This window comes from Xiphophorus maculatus, chromosome 7, assembly GCF_002775205.1.
Source record: "Xiphophorus maculatus strain JP 163 A chromosome 7, X_maculatus-5.0-male, whole genome shotgun sequence".
In the NCBI taxonomy this organism is placed as follows: Eukaryota; Metazoa; Chordata; class Actinopteri; order Cyprinodontiformes; family Poeciliidae; genus Xiphophorus; species Xiphophorus maculatus.
Genome location: NC_036449.1, coordinates 12,035,993 through 12,059,855, shown reverse-complemented (window position 1 = coordinate 12,059,855; position 23,863 = coordinate 12,035,993). Strand labels below are relative to the sequence as shown.

Below are 23,863 nucleotides of genomic sequence, written 5' to 3'. Positions count from 1 at the left end.
AGGCTCCTCATAATAAGTCTTGGGAAAAATTATTTTGTAAAAAGTTCGATAAAATATAAATGTGTGTTCATGCACTGAATTTTATATTCAGTATTTACAGGGTATTTACAGCACTGTACCTCTGTTTTATTCCAAAAATGTTTTGCCCGTGTCAGGGGGTACTTGACTAAAAATATATTTTTAAGGGGGTACATCACTGAAAAAAGTTTGAGAACCACTGCTTTAGAGAACCAGTCTACTCTACAAATGTGGAATCAAATTAAAATGTATGTTTTTGTCGTTTCAAACGTTTTCTGTAATCTCCGGTCCAGCTCTTTTATCCCCGTCGATAAACTGTCCAAAATGTCTCCCATGTTGTATGTGAAACTTTTAATAAAAAGTATGCAGAGACTTTTATTTTAAATGGGAAGAACGACAAGAACCCCTCTTTTGTCAGAGTGAAATGTGATTTAATGGTTTCCCTTCAGATGAGAGATTTTAAACATATCTAATCCATATTGGGGTAGTTTTCTGTGTTATGGCAAAAAAAAAAAAATCTAATTTAGAAAGGCTAAGATAGTTTTGTTTTCTTTCTTTTTTGGCACAATTATTCTTTGTTTTATTGTCTGTCTTTAACATTAATAGTTTTTAAGTAGTTGATTTTTATTTAAATTCATCAGCCAGTTTTCTTTTAATTTGTTGTCAATAAATCTCAGCCTTTCAACTTTTTAGTTAATTCTTTAGTCATTTCCACTGCCATTGTGATATCTAGAGTATGTGAAAAGGTATTTGTCACCTCTACATATTTATACTGACATATTGAAATCTTTCTGATCACCATACAAATGCTTATATTGAACAAAGAAAAGTAAATACAAAAATCTGTTTTCAATTGAGGACAGGGAAACGAGCTATCCAAACCAACCTAAGCTTTATATGGAAAGTAATTACTGCCATTATTAAATGAGTTATCCACATTTTTGGAAAGCCGAGTTGAATCACACACTGGCTGATCTGTAGAATCGCTTGATTAAAACCTGCCCAATCTAAAGAAATTCAAAATCAGATGAGAATTAAGTCATCGACAACCATCAGTCTGGAAAAGTGGATAGAATCATTTCTAAGAGCCACAAATGGAGAAAAAAATGTAACAATCCAATTTAGATTTTTAAACAGGCTGCACATGCTAAAAGAAACTCTAATATGGCTAAAAGTAAACATTACTGCATAGAGGAGTGGGCTAAAATGTCTCCTCCTGCAGTTGCTGCTGCTCAGCAGCTCAACATGTAACTAGGTTAACGGATTAATTCACATAAGGTCAGGTCGGTGTTGGCAGCTGATTTTTTTTTTTCCCCTCAATGAATGATTTTTTTTTATGAGCTCAGACTATGTTGGTTTTATAGTGACATTTGTACAGGCTCTGAAACATGGTAATGTTGCAAAAAAAAAAGCAGAAACAGAAGAAATATGGGGGGAGAAATAGGTTTTAGCAGCACTGAGTGAATTCTACGTCAGCACAAATACAAGAAAAGAAGAAATGGGAGTATTTTCAAAAATTCTTTTTTATTATAACGCATCTTATCTGTACTTAACAAAAAGCGCATGGCAGCCTGCTGAGAATTTCCCAAAAGGAACCTAAATTATTCTGAGGAAGAAGCAAAATCTTTGAGTGTTTTGTGGTGTGGCAGTCGCAGTGACGTTGTGAGTGATATTCAGAAACATCCCAGCTGGAGCTGCAGTCTACGGCGGAGACGATACAGAACTGACCCTTAACTTGAAGGTAGGAGGTCTCAGACTTGGGACATTTCTGGGCGTGTGCAGGTACTGAACAGAGATCACGCAAAGTGACCTTTGCCCCTTATTTCAGCTTCTTTCTAGGAATCAGGGTTTATCTTTTCTTTTAAAGTGTGCTGATGTATAGACTATATTTAAAAACACTGAATCTGTACCAGCGATTTTGAAGGCTGTCGTCTGAGTTCTCCAGATTTACCTCTAAAGCACATTGTGTTTATTTACAGTCCACGTAACAATTAAACAGTCTGCTACTGTTGAGTAAATTATTAATTTGCATCTGGCCTCCTGTTTTGTAACTTTCGTCATGTACAACCTGCTCATGATTCAGCTGGTTTTCCGCTCAAAGGTTGTTTTCAGCCGACTGTCCCTGGCTACATTTAGTCAGGAACTTCAACCGCTTCATTCTTCCTACATCAAGTTCCAGGTACGTGCCAATGTTTCAGATCATTTGTGAGGATCTAATTAGATGTTTCAGAAGTCCAGTTTACATTCAGACTGTATTGAAAATGAAACATTTAAGGTGATTGTTTCTGAGTCAGACATGAATGTGTGCTCTTGCAGGGTTCAGGATGAAGAAGAAGCTGCTGGTGGACGTGGACTGTGGCGTGGATGACGCTCAGGCCATCATGCTGGCGCTGGCCGCCCCCAATGTGGAGATCCTGGGCATCACCTGCGTGCACGGGAACACCGCGGTGGAGAACGTGTGCAAGAACGTTCTGCGGGTTCTCCAAGCCTGCAATAAGCTGGAAGTGGGTCATTATCTCTGTTTAGTGCTGTTACATATTGGAACGTTTTGAAGTTGTTCTCTTTGCATCATACCGAGTTCTCACTGATGTTGTTTGGGCCAGATTCCAGTCTTTAAAGGCGCTGACAAGCCTATCCTTGGGAAAAGACTAAATGCGGGATCCTTTCATGGGAAGGACGGGCTGGGCGACGCTCCTGACCCCGACGCTCCAGGTCTGGACCAGCTTCAGAAGGAGAGCGCCGTGTCGGCCATAGTCAGGATTGTTAACGAAAACCCAGGAGAGGTGAGAGACGCAGGACTGTCAGATCTACAGGATACGTTTGATCGTTTCCTCGTGTATACAAATCATGGTCAATGTGTGTGCTAAAGAACTTTAGGGAGCAAACAGCATTATGAAGAAACAGAGACTGTGAAAACAAGATTGATAGCTTTGAACTGTTCATTGTGTTCCCTGAGTCTGTCATGGCAGGGAAAGCATTAATCTGAGAAGCAACTAAAGATAGTTAGGCTCTACCTAAGATAGTTAGAAGTCCTATCTATCTGAGGTAGAGCCTAACTACAGTTGTGTTCGAAATAATAGCAGTGCCTTCAGAAAAATGAGTAAATGTCAAAATTCTTCAAAGAAATTGTACTTTAATGAACACAGATACATTGGGGACACAGTACATTCTATTCCAAAGCAAAACAATTGCGCAAAGTCATCAAAACTTAAATGATAATAATAATATTTCAAATAAAGTAAGAAATGGCATGTTCAAAAGAATAGCAGTGTTGCCATCTTTCCTTGGAAACTCAAAAATGTACTGTACAAACAAAGAAATTCTTGATAAGTGAACCTAGCTGAGTATCCTAAACTAATATTTTGTTGCAAAACCACGGTTTCCGATGACTGCTACACATCTGTGGTGCATGGAGTCAACCAACTTCTGGCATCGTTCCACAGGTATTGCAGCCCAGGATAATTGCACTGTATTCCACAATTCCTCAGCGTTTCTTGGTTTTGCCTCATGCACTGCACTTTTTATGTCAGCCCACAAGTTTTCGATGGGATTAAGGTCCGGGGATTGTGCTGGCCACTCCATCAGTTGAATCTTGTTCATCTGGAACCATGCTTTTGCTCGCTTGCTGGTGTGTTTGGGGTCATTATCCTGTTGAAAGGTCCACCTCAAAGGCATTTCCTCCTCAGCATATGGCAGCATGACCTCTTCCAGGATCCTGATGTACTGGAACTGATCCATGATCCCTTGTATGCGGTGAATCGGACCAACACCATAGTATGAAAAACATCCCCATATCATGATGCTTGCACCACCATGCTTAATGGTCTTCAGTGAGTACTGTGGCTTGAATTCTGTGTTTGCAGGGCGTCTGACATACTGCCTGTGACCCTTAGACCCAAAAAGAACAATCTTGCTTTCATCTGTCCACAAGATATTATGCCATTTCTTTTCAGGCCAGTCAATGTGCTCTTTGGCAAATTGTAAACGCTTCTGCACATGTCTTTTTCTCAGCAGTGGGACTTTGCGGGGGCTTCTTGCTGGAAGGTTAACCTCAGTAAGACGTCTTCTGATTGTCACAGTACTCACTGTCAACTGAAGGTCTTGCTTGATCCTCTTGGATCCCATCATTGGCTGAGTCTTCGCCAGTTTGGCTATTCTTCTGTCCATTCGAGGGGTTGTCTTTCTTTTTCTTCCTCGTTTTTCAGTTTTTTGCTCCCATTTCAGGGCATTTGAGATCATTTTAGCTGAACAGCCAATGATTTTCTGCACCTCTTTGTATGTTTTCCCTTCTTTAATCAATTTTTTTATTAGGAAACGCTCATCTTCAGAACAGTGTCTGGAACGACCCATTTTCATTGTTTTTTCAGGAGAAATGCACAGCCAGCATGCCAGTTGTCTTGATCCTTAAATACGGATCACCTGTTAACACCCTTTTTTCCCAGAATACCCTCCCTAATTGATGCCCTCTCTAATTGGACTCACCACTGCTGTTTTTTTGAACACACCCTTTTCAGTTAATCATTCAATTTCACAGAATCCACAGTATGCATGGCTGTCCTGTTGGGTTTGTTGGTTTTCTATACCTTTATTTTACCCCCCAGAAACTTATCTGGGGTATAGAGTTTGAAATGTTAATAAAACCAGTGATTTTCTTGCTGCTGTTGAGGCACTGCTATTATTTCGAACACAACTGTATATGCAAACATTGCAGAAGGTGCTCCGGTTATATGAGACCGAAACTGAACTTTGTATGCCACAAATCACCATGTGAGGCAGAAAACCATCTCAGTGCAGTGCCCTGAACGCACCATCCTCACTGTGAAACATTGTGGTGGTGGCAGAGTCATGCCATGGGGATGGATGCTTATTTCAGCAGAAGCAGAGAAGCTGGTTTGAGTTGGTATGACGGTGAGTGAACACCGGACAACGACCCTAAACATACCGCCAGAGCTGCATTGGAGTGGCTCATGTCAATGCATATTCATGTGTTAGAATGGCCCAGTCAAAGACCAGACAAAAAAATCAGCTGAGAATCTGGGGCATGACTTAAAGATTGATTGTCATAGATGTTCTCCATCCAACCTGAAGTCTGAAGTCTGTGGTTTTTATGTAAAAAAAACAAAAAGTGAAAATGTTTAGTGTGTGAATACTTTAGCTGGGCTTGTGTGACGACTTACTGCAAGATTATTTCCTGAGAAAATTTAGGAAGGATTTCAGTAACAAACTCAGCAGATCTGAGCATGCTTATTAATGGGTAATAGTTCAAGAAGCAGAAATTAAAGATTTAAGCTGCAGAAAAGACAGAGTACATAAAAAGGATTTGGTGATTAGTATGAATTTTAGAAGAAGCAATATTAAAATTCTGCCTGCTTGGTACTAAAAAAAAACACTCTTCAAATAAAGCTAAAAGGGAATGCTTTAGTTAAAATGTGAATGCTAATGCTAGGTAAAATACATAGCTAAAGTCACAAAGATGGCATCATGTATGAGCAACTGTGTACTCCGTATTATGTGATGAAATGAGGGCACATGATTAAATATTAAATTCTTTATACCGAAATGTTTACATATTAGCGTTTAATCTGGTCTTTTTTCTTTGATTTTGGAAAAGAAAGCGAAAACATAAGATATGTCTTTCTGGTCTTTAGGTCTCCTAATGACATTTTAGAGATTTGGGAACATCTTGAGCATCGTCACCGGAGTGAACTCATGTAGATTTCCAGGGCTGAGTTATTGGGCAGCTGTTTTGAATGTCCATCATTTGTACACGTCTTTTAGTGTTTTCCAAATGTTTTGAGTCCGCTGCAGATCCCTTAATAGACTTAGATACTGCTAAAGTCAAACTAAACATATCAGGTCTAAACAGGGAAAACCTTCCAGAAATTACTAACAAATTTCTCATTATGCGTTTTCTAAATGTTACTTTCACAATATTAAGCAGGAACAGACGTAGAAGTGTCCGCATTTGTTCCACGCCAGAAATAGCATTTTTTTTACTATTACATATATTTTTAAAACGTCCATACTTACATGTATCAGTATTGCATGAATTGTTTTAAAATATCCATGTGTTTATGTAAAAAGCAAACGAAATAAAAAAAAAACAGGTTTTCATAGGGTGTCCTTATTTGTTCATGTACTTTACATCTCTCAGGTGTTACTGGTTGCCACGGCGCCCCTCACCAACCTGGCTCTGGCTGTGAGGATGGATCCGTCTTTGCCGGCCAAACTCAAAGGACTCTACATCATGGGAGGGAACACCGAGTGTGAGTGAAACACTGATTGTTGCTAGTTTCAAGGAGTCGACGTTTATCGCAGCTAAAGGGAGGTCACAGTATATTAGTATAAAGTCACTGACTTTTATCTTTACTCAAAGGTTTAGTGACAAATATGCTTTTAGGGGTTACATTTGGTTTAATACAGAAAGCATTTTCAAAGTAAGAGTGACACAAATTCTGGTTTTATTGCTAATAGGCTACATTTTTTTTCATTTTTTAATAATCAAGCCCAGAAGAATTTGCAAACTGGGTGACTTTCTCTTAATAAGGCAAACAGGCAAAATCCTTTTAAAGTTTTGGATATGCAATTATTTACACATCTTCTTCCTACAGAAAATCGGACTGCTTTATTTTATTAATTAAAACACTGCACGTTTAATTCATTGTTTAGCTACTAGAAAAATTCACAACATTTTGTGATTTTAGTTTTTAAAATAGTATTTTGTGGGTTGCGAGTACTTTTGACTTTGCCATTTTGTCCCTCACAACAAAAAGTTTGTGCATCACATCCAAAATGTGGAAACTTTTGTTGTTTATAGTATTTAAGATATATTTCTTGTCACTAGTCATTTAGTTGAAAAGGACAGGGAATTTTTTTTTTACATCATTTTCCACAAATTGCAAAGTCCTATTGGAGAAAATCCATCCTTCTTCTATTAGATTAAATGAAATGGTGGTTCTTATTAAACCATATTTCCTATAGTAGATATTTATCAATATTATGGGTTATTTTTTTTACAAAAGGTTATGCAATATTTGCAGCTCTAAACGTGTTTCACCTTATTGGACTGCAGACAAAAATGAATCTTTGGTTTGCAAAAGTTGCAGCGCTCTGGTCTAAACCGACTTTTGTTTTGTGGTTCTGTTCTGCAGCCCGAGGAAACACCTCGGTGTGTGGCGAGTTCAACTTCACTGCTGATCCAGAAGCTGCATACATCGTGCTGAATGATTACCAGTGTCCAACCTACTTGGCCTGCTGGGAGTTCACCTGCTACAACAAGTTGCCTTGGGTAACCTCTCATTTCCATATTTTGTCATATGTGGATGAATGCGACTCATTATCATCATTTATCCACAGTAAACACTGCAGCCGCTGAACGTTTTCGTTTCTTCAGGACTTTTGCGACGCCTGGCTGGCGCAGAACAGCCACAAAGCTCGCTTCATGGCGAAGATCTTCAGCCACAGCATCGAGGCGTCGAAAACCGAACGCTTCGAGAAAGAGTTCATCGCGGGGTCAGGCCTGATTTCCTGCGACTCGTACGCCATGGCGGCCGCCGTGGACGACTCCTTCGTCATAGAGAGCGACCAGTTCCCAGTTAGCGTGGAGCTGGTGGGCACGCACACCAGAGGGATGATGGTAGTGGACACTCTGGGCTTACTGGACAAGACGCACAAAGTTTTTATCATAAAAAAAGTAGACATGGAGAAGTTCAGGAAGATGATGATGGCGGCTCTGAAATGAGAGTCTTAACTTCATACTGAAGGTCGGTGCTGTTCTCCACGTTTTGTGGTTCACTTAGTTTTTGTATTGTAAAACCCAGTTACCTCAACAATGAAATGACTCCACTTTAAACAGACAAAACTTTGACTTTGGTCATTATTTATTGAAGTTGATGATTTTCATTCAAAATAACAAAATAAAATGTTCTAACACGGAAGGAGAACAACCAATGAGAGCTCTCGTCTTTCCCCACGTTAAAGATCATTAATCCTGCTGTGGGTTCTTTCACATCCTGTAGTTTGTTGCTACTCTTCCCCACCTGTGCTTCAGGTGAGGTGTTCATAATGCTGAAGGTGCAGCATCACACACGTTGCTGCATTGATATCAGTCAACACAAGCATACAAACTGTTCAGTCTCGTCACAACGAAACATCAGTTGGTTCCTCAGTATCCCTTCCTCCCTCTGAATCGCGACCTTGTGTCCAGCTGCGGGTAGAAGATGTTTAAAGTTGGTTATTTTCGTTAGACATTAAAGGCCTTTAGTGTTTATCATTAAAGGCCTTGTACCAAACAGCGTCGTACAGTAACTGAGTGACTGCAGCTGACTGACTCACCATGGACCTCTTGCACTCAAAGAATGACGTCTGCAGCGCTTTGCAGTGGCCTTCCTTCAGGCACTCACTGGGCAGCTTTCCCTCCTGAGAGACGCAGGGACACTTTAAAACACACCGATGTATACTGAGACAGTCACAAGAGCTTTTAGAAAGGCCACTGATTAAGTTTTAGGCTTTGATTTGAAATTATGACAAGTATTTCTTCTTTAATGCATTTACGATTTATGTATTTTCTCTATCAAATACATTAAATTTGTGGCATCAAAGAACCTTTTTTTAATTGTTTTAAATAGGAGATGTTGCAATATGTGACCCTGAAGCGTTACATTTTTTTTCTTGTTTGGAAAGGTTCCTGGTACAAATGTTCTGGTATGATCAGATCAGAAATCAGTAATGAACAATAAAAAGACTTTTGTTGTAAGTTACTAAACTTTACATCAACGTACCAGTTGACTTTTCTTTTTTAAGACCAGAGTGAATGAATAGCATCTATAAAAAGTATCCACTCCCTTTGATGCTTTCCCTTTTTATTGCTTTTACAAATCAATCTTGATCAATACAATTAGGCTTTTGTGACAAAAAGAAAATACAAAAAAAAGCCTTTTATATCAAAGTGAAGACTTATTTCTATAAAATTAGGACAATTAAGTAACACTATGCAACATAAAATAAGTGACTGCATAAACATTGACCCTTTGTAAAGTGACTGACCTAATTCAACAGAGGTCCAGCCAATTGGTAGCTATTAGCTATAAATGGAGAATGGAGGTCGCCTGAGAACAAGTGATTCTAGTTTAGAAACACTTGTATCTGGACGGTCCAGCCACTGATTAATCAGTATTCCTGGCTGCCATTACAACATCAAGACAAAACAACACTCCCATCATATCAGAGGAAACTATATTGAAAAGTATAAGTCAGGGGATGGATACAAAAAAAATATCTCCACGGCAATGAACAACCCTTGGAGTTTAGTTAAATCGTAATCAAGAAATGGAAGGAGTACGGCTAATGTGTAAATCTGCAAAGGTCAGGTCTTTTATTTTTTAGAAGTGAGCTTATGTTTCCATTATGTCACTTATTTTTAGATCTTTTTTCTGCTTTTGATTTCAATTTTTTTTCTAACTCTTGTGTCCAATGTTATATTTTTAATTATTACATTTTGATGGGGTTTTTTTTTGTTTTGTTTTATCATTATTATGTTCGGGCCTTTAAAACTGTTTTTATTTATAACGCTTTAAAGTGCGTTATAAATAAAACTGTATTGGATTAAAAAAAAAATTAAAAATTCTTTTCAACCTCGTTTTTAAATTGGATATTTTGTCTTTTAATACGAAATTCACATTTTCAATTACTTTGCTTGGAAAAGTAAACATCAACTCAGAGTTTAGCATTGGCCGTGTAGCTGTACCGTCGCTGGAAAGCGACTATTTAATCAGAATATTAGTCAGAACAATTATCCTGTAAAATAATCGTTTCTGTTTGGGAGGCTACAAACATTTTCCCTACAATTTAGAATGTGTTGCACAGCCGCATGCAAAGTTGAGCTAGTAAACCTGAAATATTTTTTACCTAGACATTTGGTTTAAAAATATGACATTTTTAACTACATCACTGCTAAATAGAGCAACTATTCTCATTAAAATGTTGCATAAATTAATTAAAGAGTCCGTAACGAGCGTGTTTGGATTCAGCTGTGTGGTCTTATTTAATGGCCTATCCGGTGTAAATAGTTTTTTTTTATTTCCATTTGTACCTGAAGTGTGCACCGCCTTACCTTCACTACGCAGTCATGCTGAAGGAGACAAGCCTTGAAGTCCTCTCTGATGCCAGCGCAGGCTCTGGTGTCCTCCTCTTTATCTTCGTAATATTTAGGCATTTTTCAGAAGTCACGCAAACAACAAGAAAACACGCTTACAAACCAAGAGCTGCAATAATTCACGCGTAAACAGCGGGCGACACGTAAATGTTATGAGACACTGTCAGCCGCCATGATTATGAAAGGCATGACGGGAAGACGGAAGTGCGTGTGCATGCTGGGAACGTTTGTAGTTTTTATTGCCATGTATTCAAATCATGTGACGTTCAGGTGAATTTCTGGCCGTGTGTGTTGATGTTAGCATCTTAAATAAAACCTGGCAATGCGGTTGGGATGAGTGATGAGAGAAGAACAAAATCACAACACAAAATATGATCATTACTTCTAACCAGAACAGTTGTTTATTTAAAATTTACGTTCATGGAAAATTGATGCCAAAAAATATCACCAAAGTCAGGCAAACACATGAACACAATGAAGGCACATAAACTGATGAGCATTGGAGGTGATTGGGTGAATGTCCTTTGTGTGTGTGTGGTTTTTTTTGTTTTTGTTTTGTTTTCATTTCCTGTCCCTCTTCCTTAAAAAGGAGCGGGGGAAATCCCGAAGATCACACGACAATTCTTCCCTTACATGTGCTCATTTTTTGTTTATGAAAGCAGAGGAAACATCGTGGAAGGAGGAAAATGTCATTTTCGAACATTACTGTGCTCAGCTTTCCAAATTAAAAGATGAACCAGAGAGACTGGACGGAGCACATACTTCGATTGGGTTAAAACCCATTTAGATCTAAACAAAATGTTTGTAAATTACCGTACATGTCATGAATGCAAACAAGCATAAGCCAGAAATTAGAGTCATTAGAAAACAATCCCACCTAAAGGCACTTCACTAACCCCCTTTGCAATGAAAACAACAATCACTAATACAAAAGATCAGTCAAGTTTTACTTACAAATAGTTTCCACTGAGATAATTGGCCACAAACATGAAAATGTAGAAAGAAACTACTTCAAATGGGAAAAAAAGTGATAGAATATATATTTTAGATGTAGTATGTACAATCAGAAGTGCACTCTAATGATCAGTAGTCATGTCCTGTCCAATAAAAATTGACAAAATAAATGGCTGAATTTGTTAAAAAGATGCGTGGAGGTGAAAAGTGAGGTACAATGAGGACAGTGCGATTTAAACAAAAACAGTACAAAACAAAAAACAATAAAGCAGTGCAAATATCGCTATGTCAGAGATTGAGCTAATATAACTACGTCTTTCACTCATTTTGGACAGCAGTAAGATCATCTTTGACATCAGTTTATACTGTTATTTTTAAATATTAACATACAATGTATTTCTAGGGAAGAAACCAAGAGGGAACGAATTATAAAGATGTTGGGGCAATTTTTAAAATAACTGTGTTATAAGGCACATTTGTCCTATTTTAGACCCATATCTACAACAGGGTTCCTACACTTCACATATTTCAATATTCCACTTGTTCTACATCAGTTTTCTAATAGCCTAACCAACCAACTTGATTTTATTGTGATAGCTAAATTCTCTGTACATTTAGCTAGCTGCAGTATTAAAATCATGATACTTTTACAGCTTATTTTATGATATCAAGATATCAGGCAAGTTGAGTTTCATCATCTCAGGATAACAAGCACTACAGCTTTTAACTCTTCATACTGATCATTTTATTTTGATAATTTTTTATCACTTTATCTTCAGAAATTGAAATCTCAAATTAGTTTTGTTTTGTTGGTATAACAAATGGTTTGGGTGTTTTCACATGCACTACTTGCATCATTGTTTCATTATAGTGAGATAAAATCCTCAAGCTTATTTTGTCATGACAGTTACATTATCTCGATATAACAGACTCCATAGCTTTACTCAAGTCGTTACAGAGCAAAATCCAAGACTTCAAGATCATCTTCTTGGTTTTCCCATTGTAGCCTGATAAATTATTAAAATAAAGGTTCATAGCACATCATTATCTCAATATCTTAAAAGGTTGCGACTGATTGTTTTTGTGATTGTGTTTTCAAAACGTCCGATTTTTACGTTCTTGAAAGTGGAGCACAGAAGATTCTAGAAAACTAATTTTACACAAGTCAACACGTTTGTTACAAAGCATGGAGTGCGAATTAAAAGTTTCCTTAATGTGTAGGAACCCTGCAAACAGGTTTCTATGCAATTCAAATTAATGCGATTCAGGACTTTGCAACGAGGTGAATGTATGCCTGAATATAAGGATGCACAGAAGCAATTCAGATTAAAAAGAAAAAAATTACATAAAAACAGACTCGTAACTACCGTAAACATCTCTTAGAATAAAAATATATTTTACCTCTTGTACAAATTAAAGATTTATTTCCAATAAATTAAGTCAACTTCATAGATCGTCATAGCTGTAGTAATAATAATAATAATAATAATAATAATAATATCAGTATAACAATATATCTTTTCTGGGAAATTTAGCCAGGCTAATGTCCAAGTTAGTCGACTATAAACTGACCTCAAGGTCAAACAGCATGTCAGACAAAAAGGTGAGAAAGATTGGACGTCAAGGTGCTGATTTTCTTTATGGATCATTAGGCTGCCCTACAGTCAAATATCACTCAGATGGAACAATAAGCTCACCAGCGTAACAACGGGACCGGTATTTGTTTGATTGCAGTGAAGACAAAAAGATTTTGTTTGGGCTGGTGTTGATTAATCTAGAGTCACGTGTTGGAGGGTAGACCTCCACCATTTCTGCTCGGAACGGAGAACAACTGGCCTTTAGAGACGTAGACATTCTTAATCATCGCTGGGTTCGCTGAGGCACTAGAGACAGTGCAATGCCCCCACTCGCCCAGGTGTGGCAGCATTGAGTAATTGAGGGATTTGGCAGCATCTCCACCAACCGGCCAGGTGGACTGGTTCTCTCCACCTGTAAAGATTCGGCCTCTTTCATCCAGCAACTATCTGACTGGTCTCCAAGCTGCTCAGCAACACAGTCACTTTGAGAGTCCGAGCTGCTGCGAGCAGACGTCTTCACACCCATCCTTCGTTGATTGCAGACAGTAGCGTTTCCATTCTCAAAAATAAATGGAATTCACAAGAGTGTGGGAGTCATGGAGGAAGAGAGGGGAGAAACCGATAAATAAGAAGCAAAAACAAAGCAAATCAGGAAGAACGGGGACAGAGAGCTGGCATTTCTTAGACAACTCTAAGCTCTAATCACTTCTCTGCTGGTTGCTAGGTACTAGAGACCCCGCATTAGCAGTCTGGGAGATTTTGGCCCTCCAGGGGCTGAGATTCATGTGTCTCCTGCAGAACAATCAGCCAGATACCCTCTTTATGTGGATCTGCAATGAGAGAGCACGCCAGATTTTCATTCAGTTATTCGCCCGAGTAGGCACAAACAAAGATGGGCTCCACATCTGGAAAAAAGTTGAACATGTCGTGACCTGGACAACTGACTTACCTCACTGAGGATGGCCCACACCGCGGAGTCTTTCAGAACGGAAAGCCGAAGGGCAACAACAGGGTTGAAGGCTGGATCTACCGCTCCCTCTGCCACACCTTTCTCAAAATTACCTGAGTGTTCACACATGAACACACAAAATCATTTAAACCTTAGCCATCTTCACTGGCTGAGAACAATACTTAAAATGCAAGAAACAGCGACAAAATGTGAGTCATAGTTATAAACTGATGAGAGCAGAGAGAACAATTATCTTGCAGATTATCAAAAAATGAATAAGGAAATTGTGAAGAGAACATGCAGAGGAAAATTAGAAGGCATATCACATGTTGTACACAAAGGTGGTAAGAGTATAAAAGTAATGTATTAATGTAAAAGTACAGTTACCTTGACCAATTTTAAGTCACCAGTCTAAAATGTACTCAAATACAAATAAACAATACCTCATTAAAATGTTACTTTATGTAAAAGTTAATTAGTTTTATGAGCAGAAGAATGTTCCACTCGTAGACTTTATGAAATAAAAGAGAAGATATTGGTCTGAAACTGTTTTTAGTTAAAGAACAGTCTTTATAAATAAAAATGTAACCCAAAATAAAACGTGTTAACAAAAATATTTGTGTGGTATTAAGTGTGTTTTTAAAGACATATTTTCAAAATCTTTGGTTTATTTAATTTTTTCTCATTTATACAAGATTTCAAATGTATAAGAGTAGAATACTTTTCTCAAAACAAACCCAAGTAAAAGCAAAAGTTCACGTCTTCAAAAAGTACAAAGTACACGTAAACTGTACTTAATTACAGCTACACGAGTAAATGTAACTAGTTACTTTCCATAGTTGGTTGCACACTAAAACCTTCCTGGTGTCACATCATCATTATGATGTTCACATGTTTCCATCAACTAATTTACAACTTTTTGCCTTCCCTCACTATTACTAACAAGCAGAAATATTGGTAAACTAAAGTGAACCTTTACAAGCAATTTAACTAAAACTATTGATATTTTAAGTTGATCAGAGTTTAGTGAATCATTTCATTATGAAACCACAACTTCTTGATCATCTTGGCAGTAAGTATGATAGCCCAGGAGGCTCATTTCTGTTGGGAATGATAACAGGGAAAAGAAAAACTTTTCTGTTCTTCCATTATGTCAGTAAACATGTAGAGTTTGTTCAAATCTACCAGGATTTTATCTGGAATTGTGTCTTTAAGTCAAATGAAGCGAAGAATGAGAAAAGATGAATATGTGGAACAGCTCTCAACCCTGTAAAGTCAGGCACTTTCTCTTTAAAAGGACTGCTTGGGGAACCAATAACTATAGAATCAACACATTAAAAACTCTTACCAATCCTGTAAAAGCGATCTTCAGTTCGCTTGTACTTCTCTTTGGTCTGCAGTCCACTTTCCTAAAATTGAAAGACAGAAAACAAAATGTAAAGACAAATTCAAATGTCACTGACGTACCATTTAAACAGCACCTAGCATGTTCATAAGTTAAATGTTTTACAATAAATGTGTAAATTACATATTCCGACCGAAGTGACAGAAGCAGTGATTCTGTCATCACCCTCAGTACTGTCAAAAATCAATACGCTATGTATAAAAGAGCAACCACTCAATGTAATGTAATCAGGGTCTTTTGCACATCTCTCAGTGACGGACTGTGTGTGTGTAGGTGGGTGTGTGTGTGTGTGGGGCGGGGCGGGAGGTGTTTCCCTACCAATGAAGGTAGTATTTCCACTGTGGTGTTTTCAATCTTGTCCCCTGGGTGCTCCTGGTTTCCGCTGCGAAACAGGAACCTGCCAATTAAATAATGCATTATTTTAACATTTGCATCCAAGGATGAGCACTAGTCGCTTCAACAGGGAGACAGTCCAACCAATATTTGTATGTCATGAAATTGGATACACGTGGTTAAGGCATTCAGTGCCTTGCAAAAGTAAGCCAACACAAAGCAGTAGAGGACAGTAAAATGATGCATTGTTTTTTTTATTTTTTTCTATCCCAAATAAAAATATAAAAAAGTCCTTAATCCAAATCCAAATGTGACTGAGTGGAAGCCTTGAAATTTTGATGGACTAAGATACAAACAAGGTTGTTGCAGTAATGCGGCAGCATGTAAAAAGGTTTATGGAGTACCAATATTTTTGCAAGGCATTGTAAAAACAAGCTGCCTACAGTTGTGTAAGCTTGTGGTTTTTAGATTTCTTGCTCAAAACATTTCTCAACGTTCCAAATGCTACGTTCTCTTTGCTTTAGGCAGCTGAAGTTTTCAAAAAAAATCCGAGACAAACTGGAGGAAAATTGCAGCAATGTTCCAAGATCATAGCCTTAAAGAAAGAAAAACTTTTTATCCTATTACATTTGAAACAATTTCCTTTCATTATTTGGATGGCTTTAGTTGTTATACTTAGGAGTGAATTGACTGCAGTTGTCTGCCCAATCACAAATCTTTAAAATTCATATTTTGGCCGATATCAATTTTATTTGTTTTGAAGATAAAATTATCCCTCAATGTTCCAATTTTTTTTTTATAAAAAAAAAAAACATTGTACAAAACCAGAGGAAGAGGAAGTTCTAGTTTAGTGATTTTCCGATCTTTGAAGAGGTAGATGAGATTGATGGATAAGATCGGTGGCACATGTAGGTATGGGCATTGTACTTGTAATGTTATTTTCACAACTGCAGCCTTATTTTACCTCGTGAACAAATGAACAAAGGGTTTTGGTTGTCTCTCCTCTCAGTCTGGTTTTAACCTGCTTCTATTTCTCCATCTTCCTTCCTATCTGCCTCACCACTGCAGAGCAGCAGCCTGAGATTGCTGAATTTAGAGCGCTCTCATTAGCTCACCCTGACCTCCAGAGACATGCACACACACACACACCTACATCCTCACTGAAGCCGAGCCACACTTACTGAAGGACAGAAAAGAAAAATAGGTAAAAAAAAGCTCTCTGTGTGTGCCTGTGTGTGAAAATGTTTGGCCTGTAAGGTAAAGATACGCCGTATGTAGGGTGCTGCTGCTCCTTACCTTTCTATGCTAACTGGTCTGTCAAATTTAAAGAGGACGTAGTCTCCAGAAGTAGGTGTGATAGCCCAGAAGAAATCTTCTCCAAGATACGTCTTCTCGAGAGTGTGGCCCTGATAAACCTGCATGATGCAAAAGACACATTTACTATTAAAAAATTAATTTCAATATGATTTAACTGACCACAATACAGAGCATATATTACAAAACCTCTGGAGTGTTACCTTCATGGAAGTGGAGACCTCTGCTGGGGGATTAACATGCATCTTATGGAGCAGCGGCTTCAGGAAGTCCTTATCCTACAAACGCAGACAGAAAGGAAACCACTGTTTCTATACAGGAAACAGATTTCCCTCACTCTCAACGTCAACAACGGTCAGGACACGAGAACTCACTGTGAGTTTCTGAATCTTTCCAGCAAGAGAAGAATGGAGTCCAACGTGCTGGAAGAGCGAGGGTCTAAACCGCACGCGAAGGCTGGATTTCTGCCGCTCACAGTGTTTCTGGAGGGAAAGAAGAAAAAAAAGCAACAAATGAGACAATGATGAGATTAATCCCCGCAATGTTGAATCTCTTGTTTGTACATTATTGACAGGACATACCGCATCCTTCTCAGGGTTACAGACTTTGACCCAGAGAATATGGTCCAGCAGCCAGTCGATAGGCTTCTCTTTGTAGAACATAAAGATGAACTCAACAATGAGGTTCAGATCTGGAGCCTGGAACATTTTTCCTGTAAGAACGAGAAAACAACTCAAGAAATGTTTCTTGTTCCTTCAGAGAAGGTTGATAATAAGTTACCAGTTACTTGAAACAAGACAAACCCCTGAAAGAATCACAGAGGCCACAAGACTCCAACATGATACAACATAAGAGTTTTATTGAGATCTTTGACAAATTACTGAAGGGATAAAACAGATTAGAAATTAATTAAAAATGAATAAATGCCATACTATAATTTGCAAAATATTAACAGTAGTTCGACAGAAAGCCATGATAGTTTGATGTTTTAGTTCATGTTGGTGCCCATGGTACTCATACAGAGTAGTCGGTACGTTCTGTACAGATCGTCAGTCTAACACAGTATATTGGTCTAAGGATTTACAAATTATATTTTCATTGTTAAAAACACTCAATGGAACGTGAACTACTTTTTTTCATTTATTAAAAGACTTGAGATGCAACAAACCAGCAGCCATTATATTTGCCAGTGTGTATAACAGTTGGTTTTCTTGTGATCAGAAGTCAGAATTTACAAGTTCTCAGTTGGAAATGCAACAAGAACACTGAAGTCTGAATTCAGACTGCGGGTAATAATCAATCCACAGTCATTACGTGTATTTAAATCTGCATTTTATTCTAGGAATTAATAATAATTTCATTGACTAATTTTATCTTATCTTATTGGTTGACAGTATTTATCATTTTGAATTTTAGTAATTTTGCAGTGCTGTTAGAATGAGTTATACCTGCAAACTCCATTATATTGCTTTTATAAGCAAACATTTACTTAATAAAAACCTAGGTATTTAAGAATGCAAGTCATATACTTTAAAAATAAAATAGATAGCAGTAATAATAGTGCAGAAGTAGTCTGTACCACACTGCATTTGTTTGGGAATTGTTTTGAGGTTGATAGATAGAAGGTAATACCAATGAAGCCAAGCTGGGAGAACTCCAGGATCATCCAGTCCTCAGAGGACAGCTGCAGGGCGAAGTTCTTCATAGTGGCAAAATAGTTTGGCTTGGCCACAATGTCGTCCTCCAGCTAAAAGAAGCAACACAGAATGATTAAAATACCAGAAAAGAATCACTGTGTGAGATTAATGTGAGGTAATCCTTAATGGGGAGGGGAGCTCTTCTATTTTCATGATCAACATTGTCTGAGCTGAGCTAGGAAACAACTATACTAAACTAGAGTCGCAGGCTACACTAAGACAGTTGAAAATATTTTCTCATGACAATACCTCTTTTCTTTCCACTGAGCACAGATAGAAATGACATTTAATGGATGAGAGAAAAAGGACATTTTAACACAGTAAAAATTCTGTCAACACTTCTAACTTCATTAGGATCATAAACAACGTGCCTAGATTACAAGAGTTGGAGAAGCCCAAGAGATTTATGGTAATAGAGAAAATCACTGCCATCTTAAAATGCACTAGTTAAGTGCCGAGGGAATGAAAATGACTGCCTTTTTAAATTTTCAGAAATAAAAACAGCTTTCTTGTTTGGTTTGATTAGGTTACTGTTGATTACAACAGTTTCTCATGTATTAAAGATTTGTTAGCCTTTAAAGAAATACATTTTTACATGTAGTAACACAAATATCTCATGCTCAAGATATTTAGAAAAAAAAAATCTTCAATTTATGCACATTTACACATTGGGGGGAAAATAACCAACATAAAAATATATTTTAACAAAATCCCTTCATGTACCATTTCATCATGATGGTAAGTATAAAAAGATTGCTAACATTGCAAGCTTTTAAGCAAAAAGCAAGGATAACATCACCAACTCCAATGTCTCTCTGACAGGTTTTTTAACCAAACGGCCAAACAGAGATGTATAAAGGAGTGGCAAAAGCAAATGAGGTGGATTAGCCGCGCTTGGTAACAACTGATGGTGTCATTCAGGGCATGTTACTGTTAGACATCTTTTCTGCAGCTGTTATATTGAGTTGCTAGCATATCATCACAGGCATGAGGCTGCCACACAGCAGCAGTTTTCAGTCAGAGGTCGAGCACTAGCTGAGTTCTGTCCTCCCCACAACGTCATCACTCTTTGAAATTACTTGGATGATACGAGTTAAGACAGCATTTAATTTCCCTTTGGCATAAAAGTATTTTTCAACTGAATTAAAGAGAAGTAGGTGTGTCTTTTTGGGACACAGTAAAAAGTGTTGAAAGCAGGAGTACTGTTGATTGTAGCCGAGGGGATTTTGGCATAAATTTTTATTTACGTGGGATTCTTTCCCCTCCAACTGTGTTGAGATTCTATTTTGTAGAATTTTCATGTTTCATTATGCGACTGAAGCTAAAAAAAATACATTTCACACATCTTTAGCAGGGTTGCTGGTAAAATGGCTGGCACTGTAGCAGAGTTATAAATACACTTATCTTGACTGACATGTAATATTTACACACAAAGGTTTATTATTGTAATATTTTACCTTTCAGAGTGAAGTGACAAAAACGTTTTTCGGATAATACATTTTAAGTATGTTGTGTTTATACTCATGCTGCAGCAAACATACCAAATTGAGACTCTTCTGAATTATGTCACACATAATGATTCAGCTCCTAATAGAAGCATTGAAGAAATTTCTGCATTAAAATTCAAGTACATACCTGGACATAATAAACCCCTTTGCTCACAGCATACATCATGAGAAAGGAATAATCCAGATTCTGCTTCGTTCGCCATCTAAATAAAAACAGAAGTCATTGAAACACAAACATAAAAATCAACCAATGATAGCTGAGTCCATCCTCCTGAATGTTAAGGAGTCTTACATTTGTGAAGTGCATGTCAGACAGACTGCTTTACATGTACAAAGCAAAAGTGCTTTTCCAGGTATGCGTGCAAAGTTGCGAGAGCAGACTCTGCTTGAATAATTTATAAACCCCAGCTGCCACACTAATTGTTTGATCCAAATGATGTAGCGGTTGGGAATAAGATTGCTCACAGAGGACTGCAGGTATTTCTGTGTGGGAGCTGTCAAAGACATATTTCTGACTACACAAGCTCTGTAACATATAAATGTGCATGCCTGCCTTCTTATAACACACCAGTAAGCAGGGATGGTCACTTATTCCAACTTTGAAAGTCCACAGTATTTTCTTAGCTAATTTAGACGCAAACATAGAAAGTGTGACAATCATGTTGATCTAGATGCAATCTGAAACGTCTGTGCACTCAAAACACCCACACAGAGTGCGGCGCTCCTGAAAGCTATTATATGAATACATAGAAGAAGCCTGCACTGCACTGTAAACAGATTTCTAATCAATTCAACTACAAAGAGAAGATAAAGCACGGTGGATCAGATGGAGCCCTGCTTAGAGACAGTGACACAGAGTGCTGCTGCTGATGACCTTGATCTGACTTTGACAAATGCCTGTGGAATACTAAGCGCCCCATCAAGCCACCTAAAAGCTATCACATACTCCCTCCCCTCCGTTTTCCCCTGACTCATCTCTCCACTTTTTCTGCAATTCTCATCACAGCTCTTTTACATTCCATCAGAGCATTGGTTAAACTAAATTTAACTCAGTATTTTATCATGTTTTATTACCAAGTACCAGAAGAAACGTCGATGTATGCTGTACACAAAAACAAACACCAGAGATCTGACCACTCTTATACATTTAACAGCTGTCTTTGAAATCTTCAAGTCTTCATCTTTTTTTTTTTAAATGGTCTGTCTCATTAGAACATCAAAGCTCTAACGTGCATCCTACTTTGCTGAACTCAAAAACCGGAGAGGCTTCAATTTAATCCATGATTAGTTAAATCTAAATATTATTTTAAGTGGTAAACTCAGTCTTTTTACTCAATTAAAAGATAAATGGGTCAATGGAAAAACATCTGTGGCCTTGAGCTAGTTTTATATAGAAGAATAACTTTTTTTACATTATATATTTCACTCGAGTTTAAAGGACGTGGTAGCAATTTAATAAGATAATATGTTTTTCTTATTGGCCAACTAACAAAATTGACCAAAATCTCCTGATTGGCTGATCAGGTCATCTTGAGGACTCCACTGACTCCCCAGAGTTTAAGCAAGTCAAAGTGCAATATAAAACTACACTCACAGCTGATTATAAACAACAAAAACATAAACTCCATTTCTGATTCAGACTATTAATGTCGGTGTTTTAATATCAGCAGGTTGTACTAATAAAAGTTGTGATGAGAGATCAGCTGATTGTGAAGCATTCCCAAGCAATGATTAAAAAAAGTTACTATAAGCTAAGTTGGGGATATTATGGTATCTACTGGCAGGGATACAGGGATAAATACTGTAATATGTGTACATAAACATTTTCCATACACTGTAATCCTTCACAAAAACCCAGTGGAAGGATCAAATATTAACCGAATGAAACTTTTATAAAGAAGTAGCTCCAACTTGGCTCTTAGGTGGAAGAAAAGCAAATGAGTTCTTTTACAGATCCAGTTAAAAACTGTCTGTAGCATTAACCCTAGTTAAGCACCTGAACTACTTTTGTGAAAAAGCTCTGAACTGAACAGAGAAGATCTGGGCCAACAAAAGGCACTTAACGTCTTCTGCGAAGATGGATGTCTGATGCCTCAAAATCACATATTAAGGTGATTTGGAGACTTTAAATTGCTCCCCCCCGTTTATTTGTTCCTCTCTCAAAGTCTACGCTTCATACTGACGTGGAGAATTAGGTGGCCCTTTCTTTAAACTTCTGGGAGAATAGTTCAATTTTGATTAAAGTTTAAACATTTAAATCAGTTTACTTATTCAGAAAATGTTCCACTTTCTCCATGTAGCAGTGGAGCAGAAGTAGCGATAGACATCTGTTTACCATTTGTTAGTGGGTTGATATTTTGTTCAACATATTCATATTTTTAAACAAAAAGTCTGATTAATAACTTTAAATCAAATTCTTGACTATGCTATTAACCAGTTCCCAGTCACTTTAATTTTAACAGACTTTACTTAAAGTATAAGCATAATTACCAAATATTTTCTTTAGATTTTCTTTGTTTCCTTTTTTAAGTCACACAATTCAATCTTTAGACATTTTTTTTTGATAGTTTACATAATAATTTAAAAGATTTATGTACACTGTATTTTATTATCTTTTATTATCATTTATTTGCTTTACCTTTATTTGCTTTATCTTTATTTTATATTATCATCCATTTATCTACCTTTGCATTTACATTTTAAGTGTTTTGAAGTGCTTTGAGTGTTTTAAAGTGTTTGCAGAAACTCTGGAAGCAGCCTGCTGAGGAGTGAAAAAGTAGGATACCATGAACGAGACATTCCAGCGCCAATTGTCCAGGGGAACTGCAAATCTATAGTCTTACCTTGTTCGTATAAATGAGTTATGTTCATATGAGTGTGCAGCTGTTTTTCTTTTCCCCCTCCCTTCAGAGCTGCACGCTGTCATGTAACTAGGGAGTTCCTAATGCTAATAAAAGCAGGGTAAGACTCAGTTGAAGCTTCAGAGCATAGGTAGAAATCTGTAACTGGGTTTCAACTGTGCTCTCCCTGCAGGTTAAACGTAGTTCTGACTCTTGTCTCTTCTTTGTGTCTGTGTTTAGGTAATTTAGACCTAACATACAGTAATATTGCTTAACGTAACATATCTACTAAGGTCTAGTTACTTGTGTAAAGCATTTTTACCTGACTCTTTCTTTGGAGTCTCCAAACGTCTCTTTGAGGTTGTTCAGGTCAGGATAATAGGCGGCTGGTGGGGATATGACCTCCAACAAACCGGAGTTGAGCTCTGTAGAGAACCTAATGACAGAAACGGTTTGGACGCAGATGAGACATGAAGCTTTCCGTGGGTTGCTGTGTACAAATGTTAGTATCCTGAGCTTTAAAGCCGTCTGCAGAAAAAAAAGAAGTGTACTTACTCTTTTTCGAGGCCAACAACCACGCTGTGAACATAGTCCAGGTCCGTCTGCAGAGATCACACCAGGAGGAAACATTACACCCACGCAGTATGGTTTTTTTGTTTGCTTTTTCCTTCGACTCTGAAAAAGCATTACACTACCACTCAAGTTCTCACCTCCCCAACAAATACAATGATGACACAGTCAAGCTTTTCCTCTGGTGAGAGCTTGTCTATTAGTGAACGTAGCGTCTCTGACAGATACGACTTCACCTTTCGCTTCACTGTGGGGATCCCCATCACCATGGTAACTGAGGAAAAGATACAGCACGAGGTGAGAAACAGGAAAGAACCATAGGGGTAGCAGTTTAATCACAACTGAGTGGGCCAAAACAAATAATCTTTAGCGTGAGTGAGACAGTCGACAACAGATTAAGTCAACCTAGATCCACAAAAAAATGCAATTTGTGCCAAGACTGGCAGATGGCATAGAGAAGGATGACAAATAGAAAGAGTTTGTAAGATACAATGCCACAAGATACAATTATAACTCAACAGGAATATTTTTGATTATTAGCACTG

At 37.7% G+C, this 23,863-nt stretch overlaps 3 protein-coding genes across 6 annotated transcripts in view; 1 reads left to right on the top strand and 2 right to left on the bottom strand.

Moving 5' to 3' along the window:
* Positions 1–1,611: 1,611 nt before the first annotated feature.
* On the top strand, positions 1,612–7,850 carry LOC102220146 (inosine-uridine preferring nucleoside hydrolase-like). 4 transcript variants are annotated; one of them, XM_023337525.1, is made up of 7 exons: positions 1,612–1,759; positions 2,120–2,197; positions 2,335–2,522; positions 2,622–2,801; positions 6,173–6,284; positions 7,170–7,306; positions 7,412–7,850. In XM_023337525.1, exons 3-7 carry the CDS (start codon positions 2,343–2,345, stop codon positions 7,757–7,759), a joined length of 957 nt encoding a protein of 318 aa, XP_023193293.1. In that variant the 5' UTR covers positions 1,612–1,759; positions 2,120–2,197; positions 2,335–2,342; the 3' UTR covers positions 7,760–7,850. The 4 variants fall into 4 exon arrangements, with proteins under 4 accessions (XP_023193293.1, XP_023193294.1, XP_023193292.1 ...); XM_023337526.1 differs by having other exon boundaries at positions 1,612–1,800; XM_023337524.1 differs by having other exon boundaries at positions 1,743–1,759; positions 2,102–2,197.
* Positions 7,851–7,880: 30 nt separating this feature from the next.
* On the bottom strand, positions 7,881–10,366 carry LOC102227411 (cytochrome c oxidase assembly factor 5). The gene is made up of 3 exons (XM_005798051.3): positions 10,130–10,366; positions 8,353–8,436; positions 7,881–8,224 (listed from the first exon to the last, which is right to left on the bottom strand). Exons 1-3 carry the CDS (start codon positions 10,229–10,231, stop codon positions 8,183–8,185), a joined length of 228 nt encoding a protein of 75 aa, XP_005798108.1. The 5' UTR covers positions 10,232–10,366; the 3' UTR covers positions 7,881–8,182.
* Positions 10,367–10,546: 180 nt separating this feature from the next.
* The window catches only part of mgat4a (mannosyl (alpha-1,3-)-glycoprotein beta-1,4-N-acetylglucosaminyltransferase, isozyme A), a 34,527-nt gene continuing 21,210 nt past the window's right edge, over positions 10,547–23,863 (bottom strand). Inside the window, exons 5-17 of the mRNA XM_005798050.2 lie at positions 23,459–23,592; positions 23,304–23,350; positions 23,071–23,184; positions 20,036–20,111; positions 18,336–18,450; positions 17,285–17,415; positions 17,078–17,185; positions 16,907–16,981; positions 16,686–16,804; positions 15,375–15,453; positions 15,000–15,060; positions 13,652–13,764; positions 10,547–13,532 (exon numbers count right to left, since the gene is read on the bottom strand). Of these exons, the coding sequence (XP_005798107.1) occupies positions 13,506–13,532; positions 13,652–13,764; positions 15,000–15,060; positions 15,375–15,453; positions 16,686–16,804; positions 16,907–16,981; positions 17,078–17,185; positions 17,285–17,415; positions 18,336–18,450; positions 20,036–20,111; positions 23,071–23,184; positions 23,304–23,350; positions 23,459–23,592 (1,199 nt within the window). The 3' untranslated portion in view covers positions 10,547–13,505. The remainder of the gene's footprint in view (positions 13,533–13,651; positions 13,765–14,999; positions 15,061–15,374; positions 15,454–16,685; positions 16,805–16,906; positions 16,982–17,077; positions 17,186–17,284; positions 17,416–18,335; positions 18,451–20,035; positions 20,112–23,070; positions 23,185–23,303; positions 23,351–23,458; positions 23,593–23,863) is intronic.